We start from the raw sequence: 18,689 nt of genomic DNA, 5'->3' as shown, positions 1-18,689 counted from the left end.
TGTTCCTTCAGCGTCTGTCTTTGTGATGATGACTAGCAGTCTCTCCTATGGTTTCTATAATTCACTTTATAACTAACAACTAATAGTATTAAACGACTGAATTATGTACTGAAATGCTTCCGAGGACCACACTACAAGTATTTAAATACACGGAGCATTTCAATCAAATAAAAGTCAACTATCCCCTTGGAAGAACACGTCCTCTTTCCTAATATAACAAAAGCTGACACTGATTTCTTTAGCAAATTTATGAAAATACCCTGGGAACAGATTAACTTGTTCCGTGTGCTATTTAGAGTTCCTTCTGTCTCTGAAACAGGGAGTTTCAGCTCATTGATGAATTGCTTAAAATATTCTCCAGTTCCACTTTCTTCTTTAAATAATCCTTGTCTCTGTGGTGCAAATGCTACTGAGTGACTCCTCAGAGCAGCAGCGTTCACTGCATTACTTACTTTCCGTCCCTCCTCCTTCCCAGCAGCAGCATGCCCTGGAGGGTTCGGCTTCACTCTTCTGGAGTGGAGGATCATAAGTGTGGCTCAGTCCACAACACCAGCCCTTCCCACGTGAAAATCAGCAGGTAATCCGTCAAATGCTCTTGGCAAGAACAAAAGCACTCCTAACAACTATGGCCAGGCTCTGGGTAAGATATGTGATTGTCCAAAACACTCTCCAGCTCCCAGAGCAGTTTTTTCATGTAAGTAACTCTGTCACTAAGTCAAATGTAATTTTGCTGATCTACTGCCTTTTTCTTGAATAAGGAAAGGAAGAGGCAGGAAACTGCTGCTATGACGATGGCTGTCCACTGGGTGTCAGGCGTTACACTGGGTGCTTTTCTGAGAGGTGACACTGTATAACGATCAGAGCTACAGACTGTATATACAGACGCTGATCCTAGCTCTGCCACTTGCTGCTTAGTCACCAAGTAGTGTCTGATTCGTTGCCACCCCATGGGCTACTGCAGCCTGCCAGGCTGATCTGTCTGGGGGACATCCCAGGCAAGAATTGCTGGAGTGGGTTGCCACTTCCTTCTTCAAGGGATCTTCCCAACCCAGGGATTGAACCCAGATCTCCTACCTGGCAGGTGGGTTCTTTACCACTGAACCACCTCGGATGCCCAGCTCTGTCACTTATATTAATAGATGAGTGGTGAGTTACTTAACTTTCCTGCCTCAGTATCCTCATCTGTAAAATGGGAATAATAACAGTGCACTACCTTATAAGACTATTAGAATTAAATGAGTAAAAACTGTATGTTTAGAACACTGACTGATAAATAATAAATGCCCAATCAAGAATAAGCTTTTATACTGTTAAGTGATATATAAATATATTATTTCATATAAACTATATCTTTACTCCAGAGATGAGGAAATAAGACCAGAGAGCTAAGTGGTTTGGTTAGGGTCAAATAATTAATAAGTGGAGAAGCAGGATCTGACCTCGGATGTGTCACTTATACTCTTTACATAAAATGGAAAAATATTGACTGACTGATTCAATGACAACCTCACTAGCATATATATCCCAAGACACCCTGACACTGGGATGCCCAGTCCAACAGGAATAAGAACAGACAAGGACCCCCGCCCCCTGCCCTCCCCCCTCCCTCCCAGCTTCCACACCCCCAGGTAGGGTGACTCACTCCTCTTCTCTGTCAATATACTTCTACAGACCTCTGACACAGAAATTAACACAAGCCATTCATTACAGCAATATCCAGTTACCTATTTTTCTTTACTTAACCACTGAACTACTTGAAGGCAGACTGATAGCTCATGGATAACAATGATTGAGTTAAATTTAAACCAAGATCACTTGACAAATGGAGTTGGGACTGACTCCATAATGGAAGAGAGAAGGGAAAACAGGCACGGAGAGCGGAGGGGAGGAAAGGAAGGCTACATGGACACAGAGACAGGTAAAAACATTATTCCGTAGACACACGGGTATGGGTACATACATATATGCCAACAGTTCATTTTACCGAATCCTTTTTGTACAAGGCACTATTCTAACCTCTTTACAGACACCACTTCTTTATTCTTAGCCCTATAATATAGACATTCTTATTCCCATTTCACTGACAAGGAATCTGAGGTCAAGAGAGATGAAATAATTTGCCCAACAAGGTAGAAGCTGGTGAGTAAAGCTGGAGGCAGAAGCCGATGGCTGGGGGCCCGAGCCCACGCTCTTACACAGCTTCTCAACAGGAGAGCAGGCCGTCAGGGACAGAGCAAGGAAGGGAGAGGACAGAGCAAGGAGCAAAGGCCGATCTCCTGCACAGCCAAACACTCCTACCTTGGGTGGCTGTCATCTGCAAGTCCCTAAAAGCTGTTTTTTGCCCCCAGCTATCCAATACTGCCACATGAAAGGAAGTTTTATTTATTTTTTTGACTGTACTGCACAGTTTGTGGGATCTTAGTTCCCCAACCAGGAATCAAAGTCAGGCCCCCAGCAGTGGAAGCTCGGTATCCTAACCACTGGACCACCAGGAAAAGTCCCTAGAAAGGAAGTTTTAAAATAAGAATGTCACCCACAAGCCCACCCTCACCAGGACACTCTCACCTCTGCATTCTCCCTTCTCGGCTCTGACCGTCTGCAGACTTCTCTTTAACAAAGCTGCTACCAGCACTGGCGTAAGTTTGGATTATGAGTTCTCCACGTTGTTCTAAGTGCTTCATAATTAATGGCTACAGACATAGCTAGCTGAGTCATCATGCCTTAAATAAGAAGGCCCCTACTGCTGCTAACAGTTGGATAATACAAATAACGCTACAGTGGAGACTTTTCTACACACTGCTTTTTACTTATTTTGTACATTTTTCTTTGGAGACATTCTGATTGCTATGGGGCCTTGCCTTACAGTGTACCAGAAGAGTACAGAGATTCACAATATTGTGGATATACTTAATGCCACTGAATCACATGCTTAAAAATGGTTAAAATAGAACATTTTAGATTATTTTAACAAAACAAAAGATAAAAAGACTATGTGGATTTATATGGACAGATGATTAGTTTTGAACCCTTATACAGGAAAATGGGCTGCAGGACCTACAGACAGGGGTCCAAGAACTCACAGTTACCAACTGACAGCATTCCAAATAAGTCAAGCTATTCACCAACCTTTTCGGAATTCGGGCACGTAGTGGTATGTCTTCTCTCCCAGATGGATTAAGAAGTTGGAAAGATTCCCACTGATTGCTATGGCAAAGACCAATGTGGCACATATCCAAAAGGGGCCTGCAAAGCAAACCAGAAAACTCAGACAAGAAAATGACGAACCAGCTTCATGGAAGCAATGGAAAATGAACTTGAGATGGAATCAGTATTGTTAAGTGGGAATTTTCTTTTTAAAAGGTCAAATACACAACTCAGTAATTAGCTGCCTTAAAGACTGTGGGGATTGAAATGCACAAAACAAAAACACCTTCCTCAATTAGGTGAATGAAGACACTGATTTGTTTATACGTCTCTTGTTGGAAGATCATCCAAAAAAATTCATGGACGTTTTGTTAAACCTTCACAGGTTTAACAAACCTGTGGAGGATACAGGAAGCAAAGGTTACTCCCTTTACGTAAGTATCAAATGTTAATGCCAGAGAAAAAAATAATTAAAATTATATAGGTCCTTTGCTGTCTAAACAAAGGAGTAGGGCAAGCTTTAGGAAAGAGTTCATTTAATCTAACAAATCACCATGGGTGTCTGTGTATGTGAGTGCGTATATAAGGCTTGCTTTTTTCCTGTGTTTTTTTAATGAAAAAGTAATACACACACACAGTGCATTGTTCAAAAGGCACAAAAGGGGATACAGAGAAAATTAACCTTCTTTCTCTCTGCTCCCTAGCTATTCATTCTCTTCCACAGAACTCACCACCATAACCAGTTTCTGGTGAACCCTGCCAGAGATTTCTATACACATAAAAGCAGATGCATATTTGTGTGTGTGCTTTAAAGAAATGCTAACATGCATATGTACTTCCACCTTATCATGTCCTGGAGATTCTACTATAGCTATTTATAAGTCACTTCAGTTGTGTCTGTCTCTCTGCGACCCTATCGACTGTAGCCCACCAGGCTCCTCTGTCCATGGAATTCTCCAGGCAAGAATACTGGGGTGGGTTGCCATGCCCTCCTCCAGGGGCCCTTCCCAACCCAGGGACTGAACCCATGTCTCTTATGTCTTCTGCATTGGCAGGCAGATTCTTCACTGCTAGCGCCACCTGGGAAGCCCATAAAATTCAGCTTATTCTTTTTAATGATTACAAAATATTCCACTAAGTGAATGAGTACACCATGCTTTAGAAGTCCCTTTCATCATTTCTCTTGATTTCATGACCACTCTTGTTTCTCCCCATCTAGAAAAAGGACTATATGAACAAATACAATTTATAAATCTAGAGATTTTAATAGATTTTAAGAATTTCATTTTTCAATTTCAGTAATATTCTGTAGGGTTTTTTCTTTTGGATAACTGTAGGCACCTTGACATATCACAAAATTAAGAAAATTACTGCGCTGGGGGAGATGATTGGCAGAAATGGATGAGCACTTCTTGAGGCCAAGTTGGTTCCTGAAGGTGGGAAAGGATACACAACAAGCACTTGACTGGGGAGCTCCAAAGAGTCACCAACACCAGCTTCCCAAGCAGCGTCGCTGACTCACTAGCCTGCGGGCACTCTGTTACAGCCAAGGATCAGATCCTGTTCACTGCAGTATTCTGCATGCCTAGCACATAAACAGTGTAACAACAACCAAAAAAAAAAAAAAAAAAAACCCTTACAACCAGTAACAGTAATTTAAAAATCCCCCAAAGCTTTATTGAACAAATGAACAAAACTAACCATGTGTTACTGATGGGCCGAGACCATCGAAGCAGGCGACCACAAGCGATCAAAATATTCTAGTACCATAACTAGGAAGCAGAGACTATCCCGTCCACTGTCATTTACTACCTCCCTCCTTTGCTCTGGGCCCTGGTGCTGGGGACACAGCGATGTGTGACAGACACAGGCACTGTGTGCTGCGCTCAGGCACCCAGGAGGCGTGGCCTCCAGAGACACACACCACCTGCTCCTCCCAGGCCTGCCCCGAGGCTTCACGCTGCCTGCTCTCTTGCTCATGCCTGCCAAAGTCCTACTCCAATTGTGGGGTGGGGTGGGAGGAAGCGTTAACTTCGTTTGCATTGTGCATTTTTATATTATCAAATATTTCTAACAGAAAGAAAAGCCCAAAGAATGATAAACACTGGTGCACTCATCATGCTTAGTTTTCAAATCTTTCTAATGCTGCAGTACTACTCATATCCTTCTCCAACATGCTTCTTTTCATCGGCTACTGTTCTGAGATGTGTCCTTGTTGATGCTTATAGATCAAATCCATTTCTAAAACCTACATAATTCTGTATATGAACACATCATATTTACTTTGGTCATTTCAAAATATTTGCTAATTACAAGCAATGAGGAGGCAATGAAGAATAATACTCTTCTATATGTCTTCTTATTCATCTAGGAGGAGAACTGCTAAGTTGTAGGGCAGGAGCATCTTCAGACTGCTCCAATTTGTGGCACCAGTTACATAGCCACCCACATTTTACACAAGGTCCCATGGCTCCATATCCTTGGCAACACTTGATACCAATGTTTATGAAAAGCTGACTTCAGAGTTATCGCTCCTCTCTGTTTAGACCCTTCAATGGCATCTCATTCAAGCTAAAGCCAAAGTCGTTACTTGCTTCCAAGATCCTACACGATGTGTCCCTCCACACTGGCCCTCTGAGCTCATCTCCTAGAGGCCCTGTTCACTCCAGCCCGGGCACACTAGTGTCTTCACTGCTCTTTGAGCACACGAGGCAAGTTCCTGCCTCAAGGCCTTTGTACATGCTGAGCTCTCTCTTCCATATTATGTATTTACTTGGCTGTGCTGGGTCATAGTTACGGACGTGGGATCTAATTCACTGAACAGGGATCAAAGTGGGGCCCCTGCATTGGGAGGACAAAGTCTTGGCCACTGGACCATCAGAGAGGTCCCAGAACTCTCTTTTTCAAATGCTCTTCTCTGAGATACTTACTTGTATTGCTCCCAATTCCTTCCGGTGTTTACTCAGAATCCACCCACCTACATAAATTTCTACTGTCTCTCTTCTCCGCTTTTAAATTTTTACCTTAGCATTTATCACTAGCACACTGTTTCACCTATTTTCTTTGTCTATTGTTAAACTTAGATTATAAACTGCCTCTGGGCAGGGACTTTCGTCTTTTCATTACTGCTGTACCTCCAGTGCCTAGAATAGTAAGTGCTTCATATTTGTTAACTGAATGAATAAATGAAGACAAGCCAAGTTGTATGATGGCTAAATTGACACACATATATGATATCCCGTTTTAGTTTTTATTTCCCTGATTACAGGCATGTGCTAAGTCACCTCAATGGTGTCTGACTCTTTGCGACCCTATGGACTGTCGCCCGCCAGGCTCCTCTGTCCGTGGGATTCTCCAGGCAAGAACACTTGAGTTGCCATGCCCTCCTGCAGGAGACCTTCACAACCCAGGGATCGAATCGGCATGTCTTAGGTCTCCTGCACTCACAGGTGGGTTCTTTACCACTAGTGCCACCTGGGAAGCCCTATTACAGGTGTGGATAAGCATTTTTTCATGTATTTATTGGCCATTTGGGTTTCCTTTTCTGTGAATTGCTTATTTTTTGCTAGAACTTATAATTGGTTTTACTCTTATAATCAGTAGGCACTCTACATGTATTCTTGTTTTTATCTTTTGTGGGTTATGTGCTCTGAAATATTATCTTTGGTCTGTGGTTTATTTATTTATTTTACCTTGTTTATGGTTTATTTTGTGGTGTAGAAATTTTAAATTTTGGTGTAAATGTAGTCAAATTCGTTCATCTTTCCCTTAGATGCCGCAGACTGGCTCTTCTGTTATCTTGTCCTGACCACCTTCCTCCAACCCACCCCACAAGGTCAGCCCTCTCTACTAAAAAATTTTATTTTTTCTAGTTGTACTTTTTTTTTTTTTGGTTGCACTATGTGGCATGGGGGGGTCTTCCCTGATCAGGGATCAAACCTATGTCGCCTGCATTGGGAGTGCAGAGTTTTAACCACTGGACTGCCAGAGAAATCCTGTACTTTCTTTTTTTAAGCATGTCTATGAGCTCATGAGGGCTTCCCCAGTGGCTCAGGTGGTAAAGAACCTGCCTGACAATGCAGGAGATGCAGGTTCGATTCCTGGGTCCAGAAGATCCCCTGGAGAAGGAAATGACAACCCACTCCAGTATTCTCGCCTGGAGAATCCTGTGGAGAGATGAGCCTGCTGAGCTACAGTCTGTAGGGTCGCAAGGTGTCAGACAAGACTCAGAAACTAGAACAACAACATGAACTCATGAGGTTAATAGTGCTGTGTAAAGAAGAATGTTTCAGGATCAAAGGTGAGTGGAAAGGAGACTTTCCTCAGCGTCCATTAGAGCAGTTCCACTTTAACTGGTTCTAAATATTGGACAACATCCATAACATTTGATGAAAAGTTTCTGGAGCTTAAAAACACCAGTTTTACAGAATAAGTAGGGGCTTTATATTAACACTAAACCGGGTGCTGAGAGTGTGTAGTCGCTTCAGTTCTGTCCGACTCCTTGAGACCTCGTGGACTCTAGCCCACGAGGCTCTTCTGTCCAAGGAATTCTCCAGGCAAGAATACTGGAGTGGGTCACCAAGTCCTCCTCCGGGGGATTGTCCTTACCCAGGGATCAAACCCACATCTCTTATGTCTCCTGCACTGGCACCACTTAGGAAGCCCAAACCAGGGGCCAGTTCTACGTCAACTATTTATAATAAATAGTCGATTGATTATATAATATTACATATTTCAAGTGTACATAGGGAGTCAAATGTTTAAAAATTATATTCCATTTTTAGTTATTATAAAATATTAGCTATATTTCCTGTGCTGCATCCTTCTAGCTTATTTATTCTATACATAAGCAGTTTGTACCTCCTAACCCTCTACCCTATCCTGCCCCTCCTCCCTCCCCTCTCCCCTCTGGTAACTACTAGCTTGTTCTCTGTGTCTGTGCCTTTGTTTCTTTTCTGTTAGATTCACCAGTTTTAGTTCTTATATTCCACATATAAGTGAAATCACACAGATGTCTTTTTCTGTCTGACTTATTGAACTAAAGTATAATACCCTCCCAGTTCATCCATAATGTTGTCCCATAAGAATGGGAGTTCTTGGTTTGACAACTTCTAACCTTAGTTTTCTCACATGGAAAACAGAGATAATAGCACTTAATACGTTGCCCTCTTGAAAGGATTAAAGAGTGTATGTACTGATTGGTACACAACAGATTCGCATGAATTCCTTTTCCTCTTATAATCAACATGTATAACTGCTCTAATACTTACTGTTTAGGGTTGAACATATAAATTATTGAACACTGAGCATCAGGTTCTTCATTAGAGAAATGGGGATAATAGCACCTGCCTCAAAGGTCGTTGAAAGAATTAGCTATGCCCAGGTACACCACGTCTTGCGTACAGCATCTGCACACAGAAGCACTCAGAGTCTCTGGCTCTCTTCTCCCCTCAAACACAGAGGTCAGCAGTGCTGGAACCCTTTCCCTCAGAGGCACTGGATGGACCTCTGGCCCCTCCTCAGACAGCAGGGAGGTTGGGATGACACCAATCCCCAGGCTCATCCCCTTACAAACTCCCACGGGGAAGCCAGCCTGCCTGAGGGGCAGAGCTGGAACTCAGCATATCAATGAGTAAGTGTAAGAGAGCCTCCTCCACACTCACCCCAACCACCAAATCCTCTAAAATTAACATCAATAATCTCCTCTATATGAAGTGACTTAATTGGTCTCAAGTTTGTGATGTCATTTAAAGACTTTCAAAGGACACACTATTGTCGTCATCATGGCATTAATCAAACACGTAACTGCCTTTTCTCCAAAATTCTTTGCAAGAGCTGCTACTGAAGCTCAGAAGAGACACACAACGCTCGTGCCCCAACAGTGTGCTTCGCCAGCTTTCGAGGCAACCCACACCCTCATCTGCATTTAGCCGGTACATGAAAAAGAACCAAAACGGCGCTACACGTACCATAGAGATCTGGATTGCTGCGGACATACAACCTTACAAAGTTTTTTCCTGGTATTGGCAAAAGAGACCCCTTTATTCTGTCAAAGACCTGCAAAACAGCATAGCAGTAAGTCTACAGATGATTTTCTTTCTTAAAGTTTAGTAAAGTTTAACTACTGCAAAATTGAAACGGTTATTAGGGCTTTTATTATTTATTATTGTTTTATTATTTCATTTAGTATTTTCAAGTGCCAATAACCCTTTCCTTTTGCAGACCATATCCAGTATGCAATACCTGTCACATTACTTGACTGTTTAACAGCAGAAGAAATAAGTCTGCATTATACATCAAAAGAAAGGTGAAACTGGTTTACAGACCTGGTGAGTGTCTACATCAAAGAACGTCTGATAGTATTCAAATGTCCAGAAGGGGGAGCTTTTCTTCTGTCCAGCAAGTAACTGTCAGAGGTAAAATAAAACATAATGAACACAGAATTTCCTTATTCTAGCTACCCAGACAGAGAAAGACAGAGGATCGAAGAGAAACTCAAGAAATACAAAAGACCAAACTCTTCTATATTCATGTATCACTTTTACCATCAGTTCAGTTCAGTTCAGTTGCTCAGTCGTGTCCGATTCTTTGCAACCCCATGAATCGCAGCACGCCAGGCCTCCCTGTCCATCACCAACTCCCGGAGTTCACTCAGACTCACGTCCATCAAGTCGGTGATGCCATCCAGCCATCTCATCCTCTGTCGTCCCCTTCTCCTCCTGCCCCCAATCCCTCCCAGCATCAGTCTTTTCCAATGAGTCAACTCTTCGCATGAGGTGGCCAAAGTACTGGAGTTTCAGCTTTAGCATCATTCCTTCCAAAGAAATCCCAGGGCTGATCTCCTTCAGAATGGACTGGTTGGATCTCCTTGCAGTCCAAGGGACTTTCAAGAGTCTTCTCCAACACCACAGTTCAAAAGCATCAATTCTTCGGTGCTCAGCTTTCTTCACAGTCCAACTCTCACATCCATACATGACCACAGGAAAAACCATAGCTTGACTAGATGGACCTTTGTTGGCAAAGTAATGTCTCTGCTTTTGAATATGCTATCTAGGTTGGTCATAACTTTCCTTCCAAGGAGTAAGCGTCTATTAATTTCATGGCTACAGTCACCATCTGCAGTGATTTTGGAGCCCAGAAAAATAAAGTCTGACACTGTTTTCACTGTTTCCCCATCTATTTCTCATGAAGTGATGGGACCAGATGCCTTGATCTTCGTTTTCTGAATGTTGAGCTTTAAGCCAACTTTTTCACTCTCCACTTTCACTCTCATCAAGAGGCTTTTTAGTTCCTCTTCACTTTCTGCCATAAGGGTGGTGTCATCTGCATATCTGAGGTTACTGATATTTCTCCTGGCAATCTTGATTCCAGCTTGTGCTTCCTCCAGCCCAGCGTTTCTCATGATGTACTCTGCATATAAGTTAAATAAGCAGGGTGACGATATACAGCCTTGAAGTACTCCTTTTCCTATTTGGAACCAGTGTGTTGTTCTATGTCCAGTTCTAACTGTTGCTTCCTGACCTGCATACAGGCTTCTCAAGAGGCAGATCAGGTGGTCTGGTATTCCCATCTCTTTGAGAATTTTCCACAGTTTATTGTGATCCACACAGTCAAAGGCTTTGGCATAGTCAATAAAGCAGAAATAGATGTTTTTCTGGAACTCTCTTGCTTTTTTGATGATCCAGTGGATGTTGGCATTTTGATCTCTGGTTCCTCTGCCTTTTCTAAAACCAGCTTGAACATCTGGAAGTTCACAGTTCACGTATTGCTGAAGCCTGGCTTGGAGAATTTTGAGCATTACTTTACTAGCATGTGAGATGAGTGCAACTGTGCGGTAGTTTGAGCATTCTTTGGCATTGCCTTTCTTTGGGATTGGAATGAAAACTGACCTTCTCCAGTCCTGTGGCCACTGCTGAGTTTTCCAAATTTGCTGGCATATAGAGTATAGCACTTTCACAGCATCATCTTTCAGGATTTGAAATAGCTCAATTGGAATTCCATCACCTCCACTAGCTTTGTTTGTAGTGATGCTTTCTAAGGCCCACTTGACTTCACATTCTAGGATGTCTGGCTCTAGGTGAGTGATCATACCATCATGATTATCTTGGTCATGAAGATCTTTTTTGTACAGTTCTTCTGTGTATTCTTGCCATCTCTTTTAATATCTTCTGCTTCTGTTAGGTCCATACCATTTCTATCCTTTATTGAGCCCATCTTTGCATGAAATGTTCCCTTGGTATCTCTAATTTTCTTGAAGAGATCTCTAGTCTTTCATATTCTGTTGTTTTCCTCTATTTCTTTGCATTGATCACTGAGGAAGGCTTTCTTATCTCCTCTTGCTATTCTTTGGAACTCTGCATTCAGATGCTTATATCTTTCCTTTTCTCCTTTGCTTTTCTCTTCTCTTCTTTTCACAGCTATTTGTAAGGCCTCCTCAGACAGCCATTTTGCTTTTTTGCATTTCTTTTCTATGGGGATGGTCTTGATCCCTGTCTCCCGTACAGTGTCACAAACCTCAGTCCACAGTTCATCAGGCACTCTATCTATCAGATCTAGTCCCTTAAATCTATTTCTCACTTCCACTGTATAATCATTAGGGATTTGATTTAGGTCATACCTGAATGGTCTAGTGGTTTTCCCTACTTTCTTTAAGTCTGAATTTGGCAATAAGGAGCTCATGATCTGAGCCACAGTCAGCTCCTGGTCTTGTTTTTGCTGACTGTATAGAGCTTCTCCATCTTTGGCTGCAAAGAATACAATCAATCTGATTTCGGTGTTGACCATCTGGTGATGTCCATGTGTAGAGTCTTCTCTTGTGTTGCTGAAAGAGGGTGTTTGCTTATTAAAAGGTTTTAAATCCTGGTCCCTCCACTAGGGGGCAGCTTCATCAAATCACTAGACTCATCTCAGTCTTCCTAATCTAAAAAGTATAGCTAACAGATCTGCCTTATAGGGTTACAGGGAGGATTAGATTAATTATTGGGGCTTCCCCAGTGGCTCAGTTGGTAAAGAATCCACCTGCCAATGCAGAAAATGTAAATTTGATCCCTGGGTTGGGAAGATCCCCTGGAGGAGGAAAGGGCAACCCACGCTGGTACTCTTGAGTGGGAAATCCCATAGACAGAGGAGCCTGGCAGGCTACAGTCCATGGAGTCACAAAGAGTTAGACATGACTTAGCAGCTAAACAACTCTAGTACAGAAGGACTCAGATGGCCTCAGTTTAAAGTTCCATCTGCACCTGCCAGTCGCATGTCCTGGGGCAAGTCACTTAAACTCTGCCTCCGGTTTCTCTTTTGTAAAATGAGCATATGACTGCTTCCTGGCCTTTTGGCTAAGATCAAGTATAAAATGAGTATAAGAACAGTTCCTTGCATATTGGGTTGTTTTGAGGATTACATGAGATGATCCAAGTGAAGAACTTTAAATGGTATTTGGCAGCTATTAAACACTGAATGCTGCTGCTGCTGCATCACTTCAGTCATGTCCGACTCTGTGTGACCCCACAGACGGCAGCCCACCAGGCTCCCCTGTCCCTGGGATTCTCCAGGCAAGAACACTGGAGTGGGCTGCCATCGCCTTCTCTGTAAACACTGAATAAATGTCAGCTATTGTGATTATAATGATGAGAAGAGTCAATATATTACTTTCAGATGAGGAAATCCAGGCTTAGGGAAATTAAAATATCTTACCCAAGACCACAGAGCTATTACTACTGGCCAGACCAGGACTCAAACTCAGGCTCCTAAGTCTGAGCTCTTGCTGTGATGTCTAGTATATACTGGTATTTAATTTGGCATAAACTTTGGTACTTCTTTTCATATTTCATGGAGTTCCACAAAGCACACCCAGCTCTCCACTATTTCACAAGCCTGTGAACACACTGCTACAAATCGAGTACCCCTCTAGTGAATCACAAGCATGATCCATTTATAAAATATTACTAGAAATACTACTCGGCTGGCCAAAAAGTTCCTGGCACACAGGAAACTGCAATAAATGCATGCATGAGGTTTTTAAAACTTCAAAGAAAAAAAAAATTTCAAACACAAGTCCAAACCTCAGTTTTGTCAGAGTCATCGTTTCCTAGTAACTCATCATCTTCTTCTCTCCCCAAGCCTCTTAGGGGTCCTGGCTTATGTTTTGGGGTTTCACCAGGATCCTCGATGCTGATTGTGGTGGCATCTGGGTTTGCTGCTAGGGAAGTGGTTGTATCACCAAATTCTGAAATCAATTAGAGCACAAGGGTATCAGAGACCTTACTATTAACTTCAAGTCGATCTGTTACAACCTCAGCTTTGCTATAGACCCTAGCTGAGACAAATGGCAAAAGGCTCTGAAAAAAACTCATAGAAAACAAACTGACACAGAAAAATGATTATAAAGACAACAGAATTTGAAGTCAGACCTGAATTGTAGTCCTGGTTAAATTACTAAGTATTCAAGCCTGAGTAAGTAACTTAACCTTGATAAGCTTCAGTGTTCCCATCTCTTCCATAGGGAGAATAATATATAAGGAATTGGGGGAAAGTTAGGAGTATTACCATAAGTAAAGTCCTCAGGAGACTGCCTAGCCCATATCAAGTAACCAACCTAACCCTCTCTTCTTTGATTCAAATTCAAAAAAAATTTAATGGAAGTTATTTTTTTCCAATAAATCCCATGTGACCCCTACAGGAAACATGGAGACAAAAATGAAAGTAGAAACGACAGAATAAAAACCACTCTTGCGTGTGCGTGCTTTGTCGCTTCAGCTGTGCCCGCCTCTGTGCAATGCTATGGACTGTAGCCTGCCAGGCTCCTCTGTCCACAGGGTTCTCCAAGGCAAGAATACTGGAGTGGGTTGCCATGCCTTCCTCCAGGGGATCTTCCTGACCCAGGGATCAAACTCCTGGCGACTCCTGTGTCTTCTGCATTGCAGCCAGATTTTTTTTTTTTACCACTGAGCCACCCAGGAAGCCCCCCAAAATCACTCTTAGTCCCACCCATATAAAACTAACACTATTAACTTTTGGTATACTTCCTTTTCTCTGTACAGTAGATTCGTACCAGTGATGATCATTCATTCAGCAAATATTTACTATATGCCTACAACTGCCAAGTACTGACTTAGGATGTGATAGCATACTATGTAAACAATTTTGTATGCTGCTCCGTCTACTGGGGATTATACAAAAATGACTTTTTCATGTTATATCAGTCTTTACAATGAACATGTATGTGTCTACATAGTAGTCATTGAGCTGGAGGTGGGAAGATTAGGAGAGAGACACCACAAGTTAACACAACTATTCCACTGCTATTGGATGTTTAGGTTGCTTCCCACTTTTATTAGAACAAATAACACTGTTAAGAGTATCTGTGCAGACAAAGTTTTAGGGCTTATTGCCTTAGTATGAACACTATCTTAAAGAGATGGGAATACCAAACCACCTTACCTGCCTCCGCTGCCTCCTGTGCAACCTGTATGCAGGTCAAGAAGCAACAGTTAGAATCAGACATGGAACAACAGACTGGTTCCAAATTGGGAAAGGAGTACGCCAAGGCTGTATATTGTCACCCTGCTTATTTAACTTACAGGCAGAGTACATTCACAAGAAATGCTGGGCTGGATGAACCACAAGCTGGAATCAAGATTTCCAGAAGAAATATCAATAATTTCAGATATGCTGATGACACCACCCTTATGGCAGAAAGTGAAGAGGAATTAAAGAGCCACTTGACGAAGGTGAAAGAGGAGAGTGAAAAAGCTGGCTTAAAACTCAACATTCAAAAAACTAAGATCATGGCATCTGGTCCCATCATGTGGCAAACAGATGGGGAAACAATGGAAACAGTGACAGACTTTATTTTCCTGGGCTCCAAAAATCACTGCAGATGGTGACTGCAGCCACAAAATTAAAAGACACTTGCTCCTTGGAAGAAAAGCTATGACAAACCTAGACAGCATATTAAAAAGCAGGGACATTACTTTGTTAACAAAGGTCCATCTAGTCAAGGCCATGGTTTTTCCAGTAGTCATGTACAGATGTGAGAATTGGACCATAAAGAAGGTTGAAAGCCGCAGATTTGATGCTTTTGAACTGTGGTCCTGGAGAAGACTCTTGAGAGTCCCTTGGACTGCAAGGAGATCAAACCAGTCAATCCTAAAGGAAATTAATCCTGTATATTCATTAGAAGGCTAAACCTGCAGCTCCAATACTTTGGCCACCTGATGCGAAGGGCTGACTCGTTAGAAAAGACCTAGATGCTGGCAAAGACTGAAGGCAGGAGGAGAAGGGGACAACAGAGGATGAGATGGTTGGATGGCATCACCGATTCAATGGTCATGAGTTTGAGCAAGCTCCGGGAGATGATGAAGGACAGGAAAGCCTGGCGTGCTGCAGTCTGTGGGGTCGCAAAGAGTCAGACACGACTGAGTGACTGAAGAACAACAATGAACATTATCGGCATGATCACTAGGTCAAAGGGTACAAATCATTTTTAAGGCTCTTGAGCCATATTGCTAAACCGCTCTCCAAAAGAACCTTGCCCATTCATGTCCACCAGCAATGATCATGACTTCCTATCTCCGGGCATCCTAACAAACTTTATTTAGCCACTCAGATAAAATTCAGGATAGCTGTGGAATCTGACAGGTTTAAGGAAAAGTCAGGAAGACCCCTGGAGAAGGAAATGACAACCCACCCCAGTATTCTTGCCTGAGAAATCCCTTGGACAGAGGAGACTGGCAGGCTACAGTCCGTGGGGTTGCAAAAGAGTCATAAACCTTAGCAACTAAATAGCAACAACAATAAAAGGAAGGGTATCAACAGGGCACCACTCGAACACTGCAAGCATGGCAGTGGGATGGGGTGCTTGTATAACTGAGCCCAATCTTATTGGCTTTCAGCTATGCAAATAGTTTTGCGGAGAGAAATAAAGTGACTGAAATTAATGAGGTGGCTGATATCTAACAATTACTCGAGTTTCGGTCTCCAGTGTTTTGGCCGCATGAGGCTCTGAAGTGAGACGGTCCTTTGTGTAAGATAAACTAGCACTCCATGACCTTGGGCAAATTACTCCGTATCTCTTGAGTCTCGGTTTCTTCAACTATAAAATGTAGATAATACTTATTCACAGAGATTTTGAGGATGATATGAGATAACAATAAATATTTTCATAGCTATCATTTATTGACTGGGCAGGGCACTGACATTTTAAAAAATGGTTATAACTTTGCCTGAGAGAATCAGACCAAGGAAGATATATTTAAGTCTCATATTTAAAAAGCAGTAGTTTACCAGAGGAACAACATGCCAGAAGGAGGAATGGAGACTGTAACTTTAGAGGTACCAAGTCCAAAGAGGTTCAGGGGAGGGAGATAACTCCTCGAGCTGCCCTATGAGAAGGATGGCCAGGAGCGGTGGGGACAGCATCTGACGCCAAGGAGTACAGGATGAGCAAGACTCAGAAGATGGAAAACGTGTCCCGTGTGTGAAGAACAGCAGACGGCCTAGCTCGATTTGAATGTAGGATGTGTGTACCTCGCACACGATGACCGTTCACACATTCTGCTCTGTAGCAGTCATTCTTGTCCATCTCAGCCCCTTGAAGGCAAGACAGGTGTGCTTCTTATTTCTGCCACCAGCACCACCTACTTCTACGTTTTCTGCTGTGTTTTGCCTCTGCTCCTTTCCTGATATGTCTCCCATCTGCAGGACCCTGACCTCCACTTTTTCACTTAACACCATTCTTCCTCGGAGAAGCTTTCCATGACCCCCACAGCATCTTATGTTCTCTTCCAAACAGCAATTAAGTCCTGTGTGACTTAGTTTCTGCCTCCCCTCAAATCTGACCTTATGACAGCCTCCCCCACCATCTGTGCTCTGGTACATTGGCCTTCTTTTAATTCCTTGGGGAAAAATATGAAACAAACTCCCACTCTTCTCAAGTACTCTGCACATGCTGTTCTTTAGACTTGAACTTTCACGCCCTGTACTCCCAGATAGGATGATCAAGGAAGGCCTCTGGAATGACGTGAGATTTGAGCAGAGCAAGGGAACGAGGCACATGGCTATCTCCGGTAAGAATGTCCTAACCAGGAAGATGGCACAAAAGCCCTAAGTGTACCTGATGTCTAGGAGGGACAGTGATGAGGCGCATGTGGGGAGGCAGAAAGAAAGGGCTAGAGTAGTACAAAATGAAATTGGAGGCCTGGATCATGAGGGCCTCCTAAGCACAGAAAGGGCTCCGCCTTCCACTCCCAGTGAGATGGAGCCACTGAAAGGTTTTGGAGGAATGGCATGATCTGACTTGGTTTTAAAGGACTACTCTGGATGCAAAACACAGACTGCAGAAAGGTAAGGGAAGATACGGGAAGATGTGAAGGAAGGAAAGGGCTATAATCCAGACATGAGGTGATGGTGACCTTGAGCATGGTAGGAGAATGGTAGAGGTGGTAAGCAATGGTCAGGTGCTGGATGTATTTTGAAGACGGTGTTGACAGTATTAGCTGATAAAGTGGATTTTGCTTCAAACATCTTTTCTTTTCCTTAGGTAGGAATAGCATAGGTTGTGATGCCTGGGTTCAAATTCTTCTTTACCACTTACTATAACCTTTAGGCAAATGACCTAATTTTTCTGTACCTTAATTTCCCTGTTGGAAAAATTGGGAGAGTAAAATAACTACTTCATAAAGTTGCATAAGGATGAAAGGATTTATTTGTAAAGCACTTAGAACAGTATCTGCCATTTAGGAAATACCATGGGCTTCCCTGGAGGCTCAGACCTGCGATGTGGAAGATTCAAGTTCAATCCTGTGTCAGGAAGATCCCTTGGAGAAGGGAATAGCAACCCACTCCAGTATTCTTGCCTGGAGAATTCCATAGACAGAGGCGCCTGGAGGGCTATAGTCCATGCGGACACAGTGTCAGACACAACTGAGTGCACACACACACGCACACACGCGCGTGCGTGCAAGTGATTACAAGACAAAATGAGCATTCATCAATCCCTAGCTTATGTCAGGCTCTGGGTTGAGTTATGAACTTTTCTTTCACTACTTTAATAGTTTGGTGGTTTAGTAGCTAAGTCATGTCTGACCCTTGCAACCGCATGGACTGTAGCCTGCCAGGTTCCTCTGTCCATGGGATATTCCAGGCAAGAGTACTGGAGTGGGTTGCCATTTCCTTCTCCAGGGGATCTTCCCGACTCAGGAATTGAACCAGGGTCTCCTGCATTGCAGGCAGAGTCTTTACCAACTGAGCCACAAGGGAAGCCCTAATAGTTTGTAGATATGTACTTAAAAGATCATTTAACAAAAGAATGTCTCCCTCACTAGAATGAGGGCTTTATAAAGGAAGACACTGACTATTCACTCTTCTACCCTGATAATGAGAACAATGGTCACACTCATGAAAGACTTATTTATTTAATGAATGAATGACCTGATTACGTTTCATCATAATAATCGTTTTATACTTTCATCTACTCAGCAGTGTAAAAAAAAAATCCCCTTTATCTTTTGATCTTCTGTATCTAGTAGAGTTCTAAGCACCTGAACTCT

The 18,689-nt window shown here is 42.7% G+C and overlaps 1 protein-coding gene across 8 annotated transcripts in view; it reads right to left on the bottom strand.

Annotated features, from left to right (window-relative positions):
• Positions 1 to 18,689, bottom strand: part of YIPF1 (Yip1 domain family member 1) — a 48,765-nt gene that overhangs the window by 21,184 nt on the left and 8,892 nt on the right. For all 8 annotated transcript variants that reach the window (XM_059883424.1, NM_001206312.2, XM_059883422.1 and 5 more), the window contains exons 3-6: positions 13,203 to 13,366; positions 9,471 to 9,551; positions 9,114 to 9,201; positions 3,127 to 3,243 (exon numbers count right to left, since the gene is read on the bottom strand). In XM_059883424.1, coding sequence (XP_059739407.1) covers positions 3,127 to 3,243; positions 9,114 to 9,201; positions 9,471 to 9,551; positions 13,203 to 13,366 — 450 coding nt within the window. The remainder of the gene's footprint in view (positions 1 to 3,126; positions 3,244 to 9,113; positions 9,202 to 9,470; positions 9,552 to 13,202; positions 13,367 to 18,689) is intronic.

The sequence above is a fragment of the Bos taurus genome, chromosome 3 (assembly GCF_002263795.3).
Source record: "Bos taurus isolate L1 Dominette 01449 registration number 42190680 breed Hereford chromosome 3, ARS-UCD2.0, whole genome shotgun sequence".
NCBI classification, from domain to species: Eukaryota; Metazoa; Chordata; class Mammalia; order Artiodactyla; family Bovidae; genus Bos; species Bos taurus.
The sequence above is the reverse complement of the archived record's forward strand: the minus strand, read 5'-3'. Positions and strand labels throughout refer to the sequence as shown.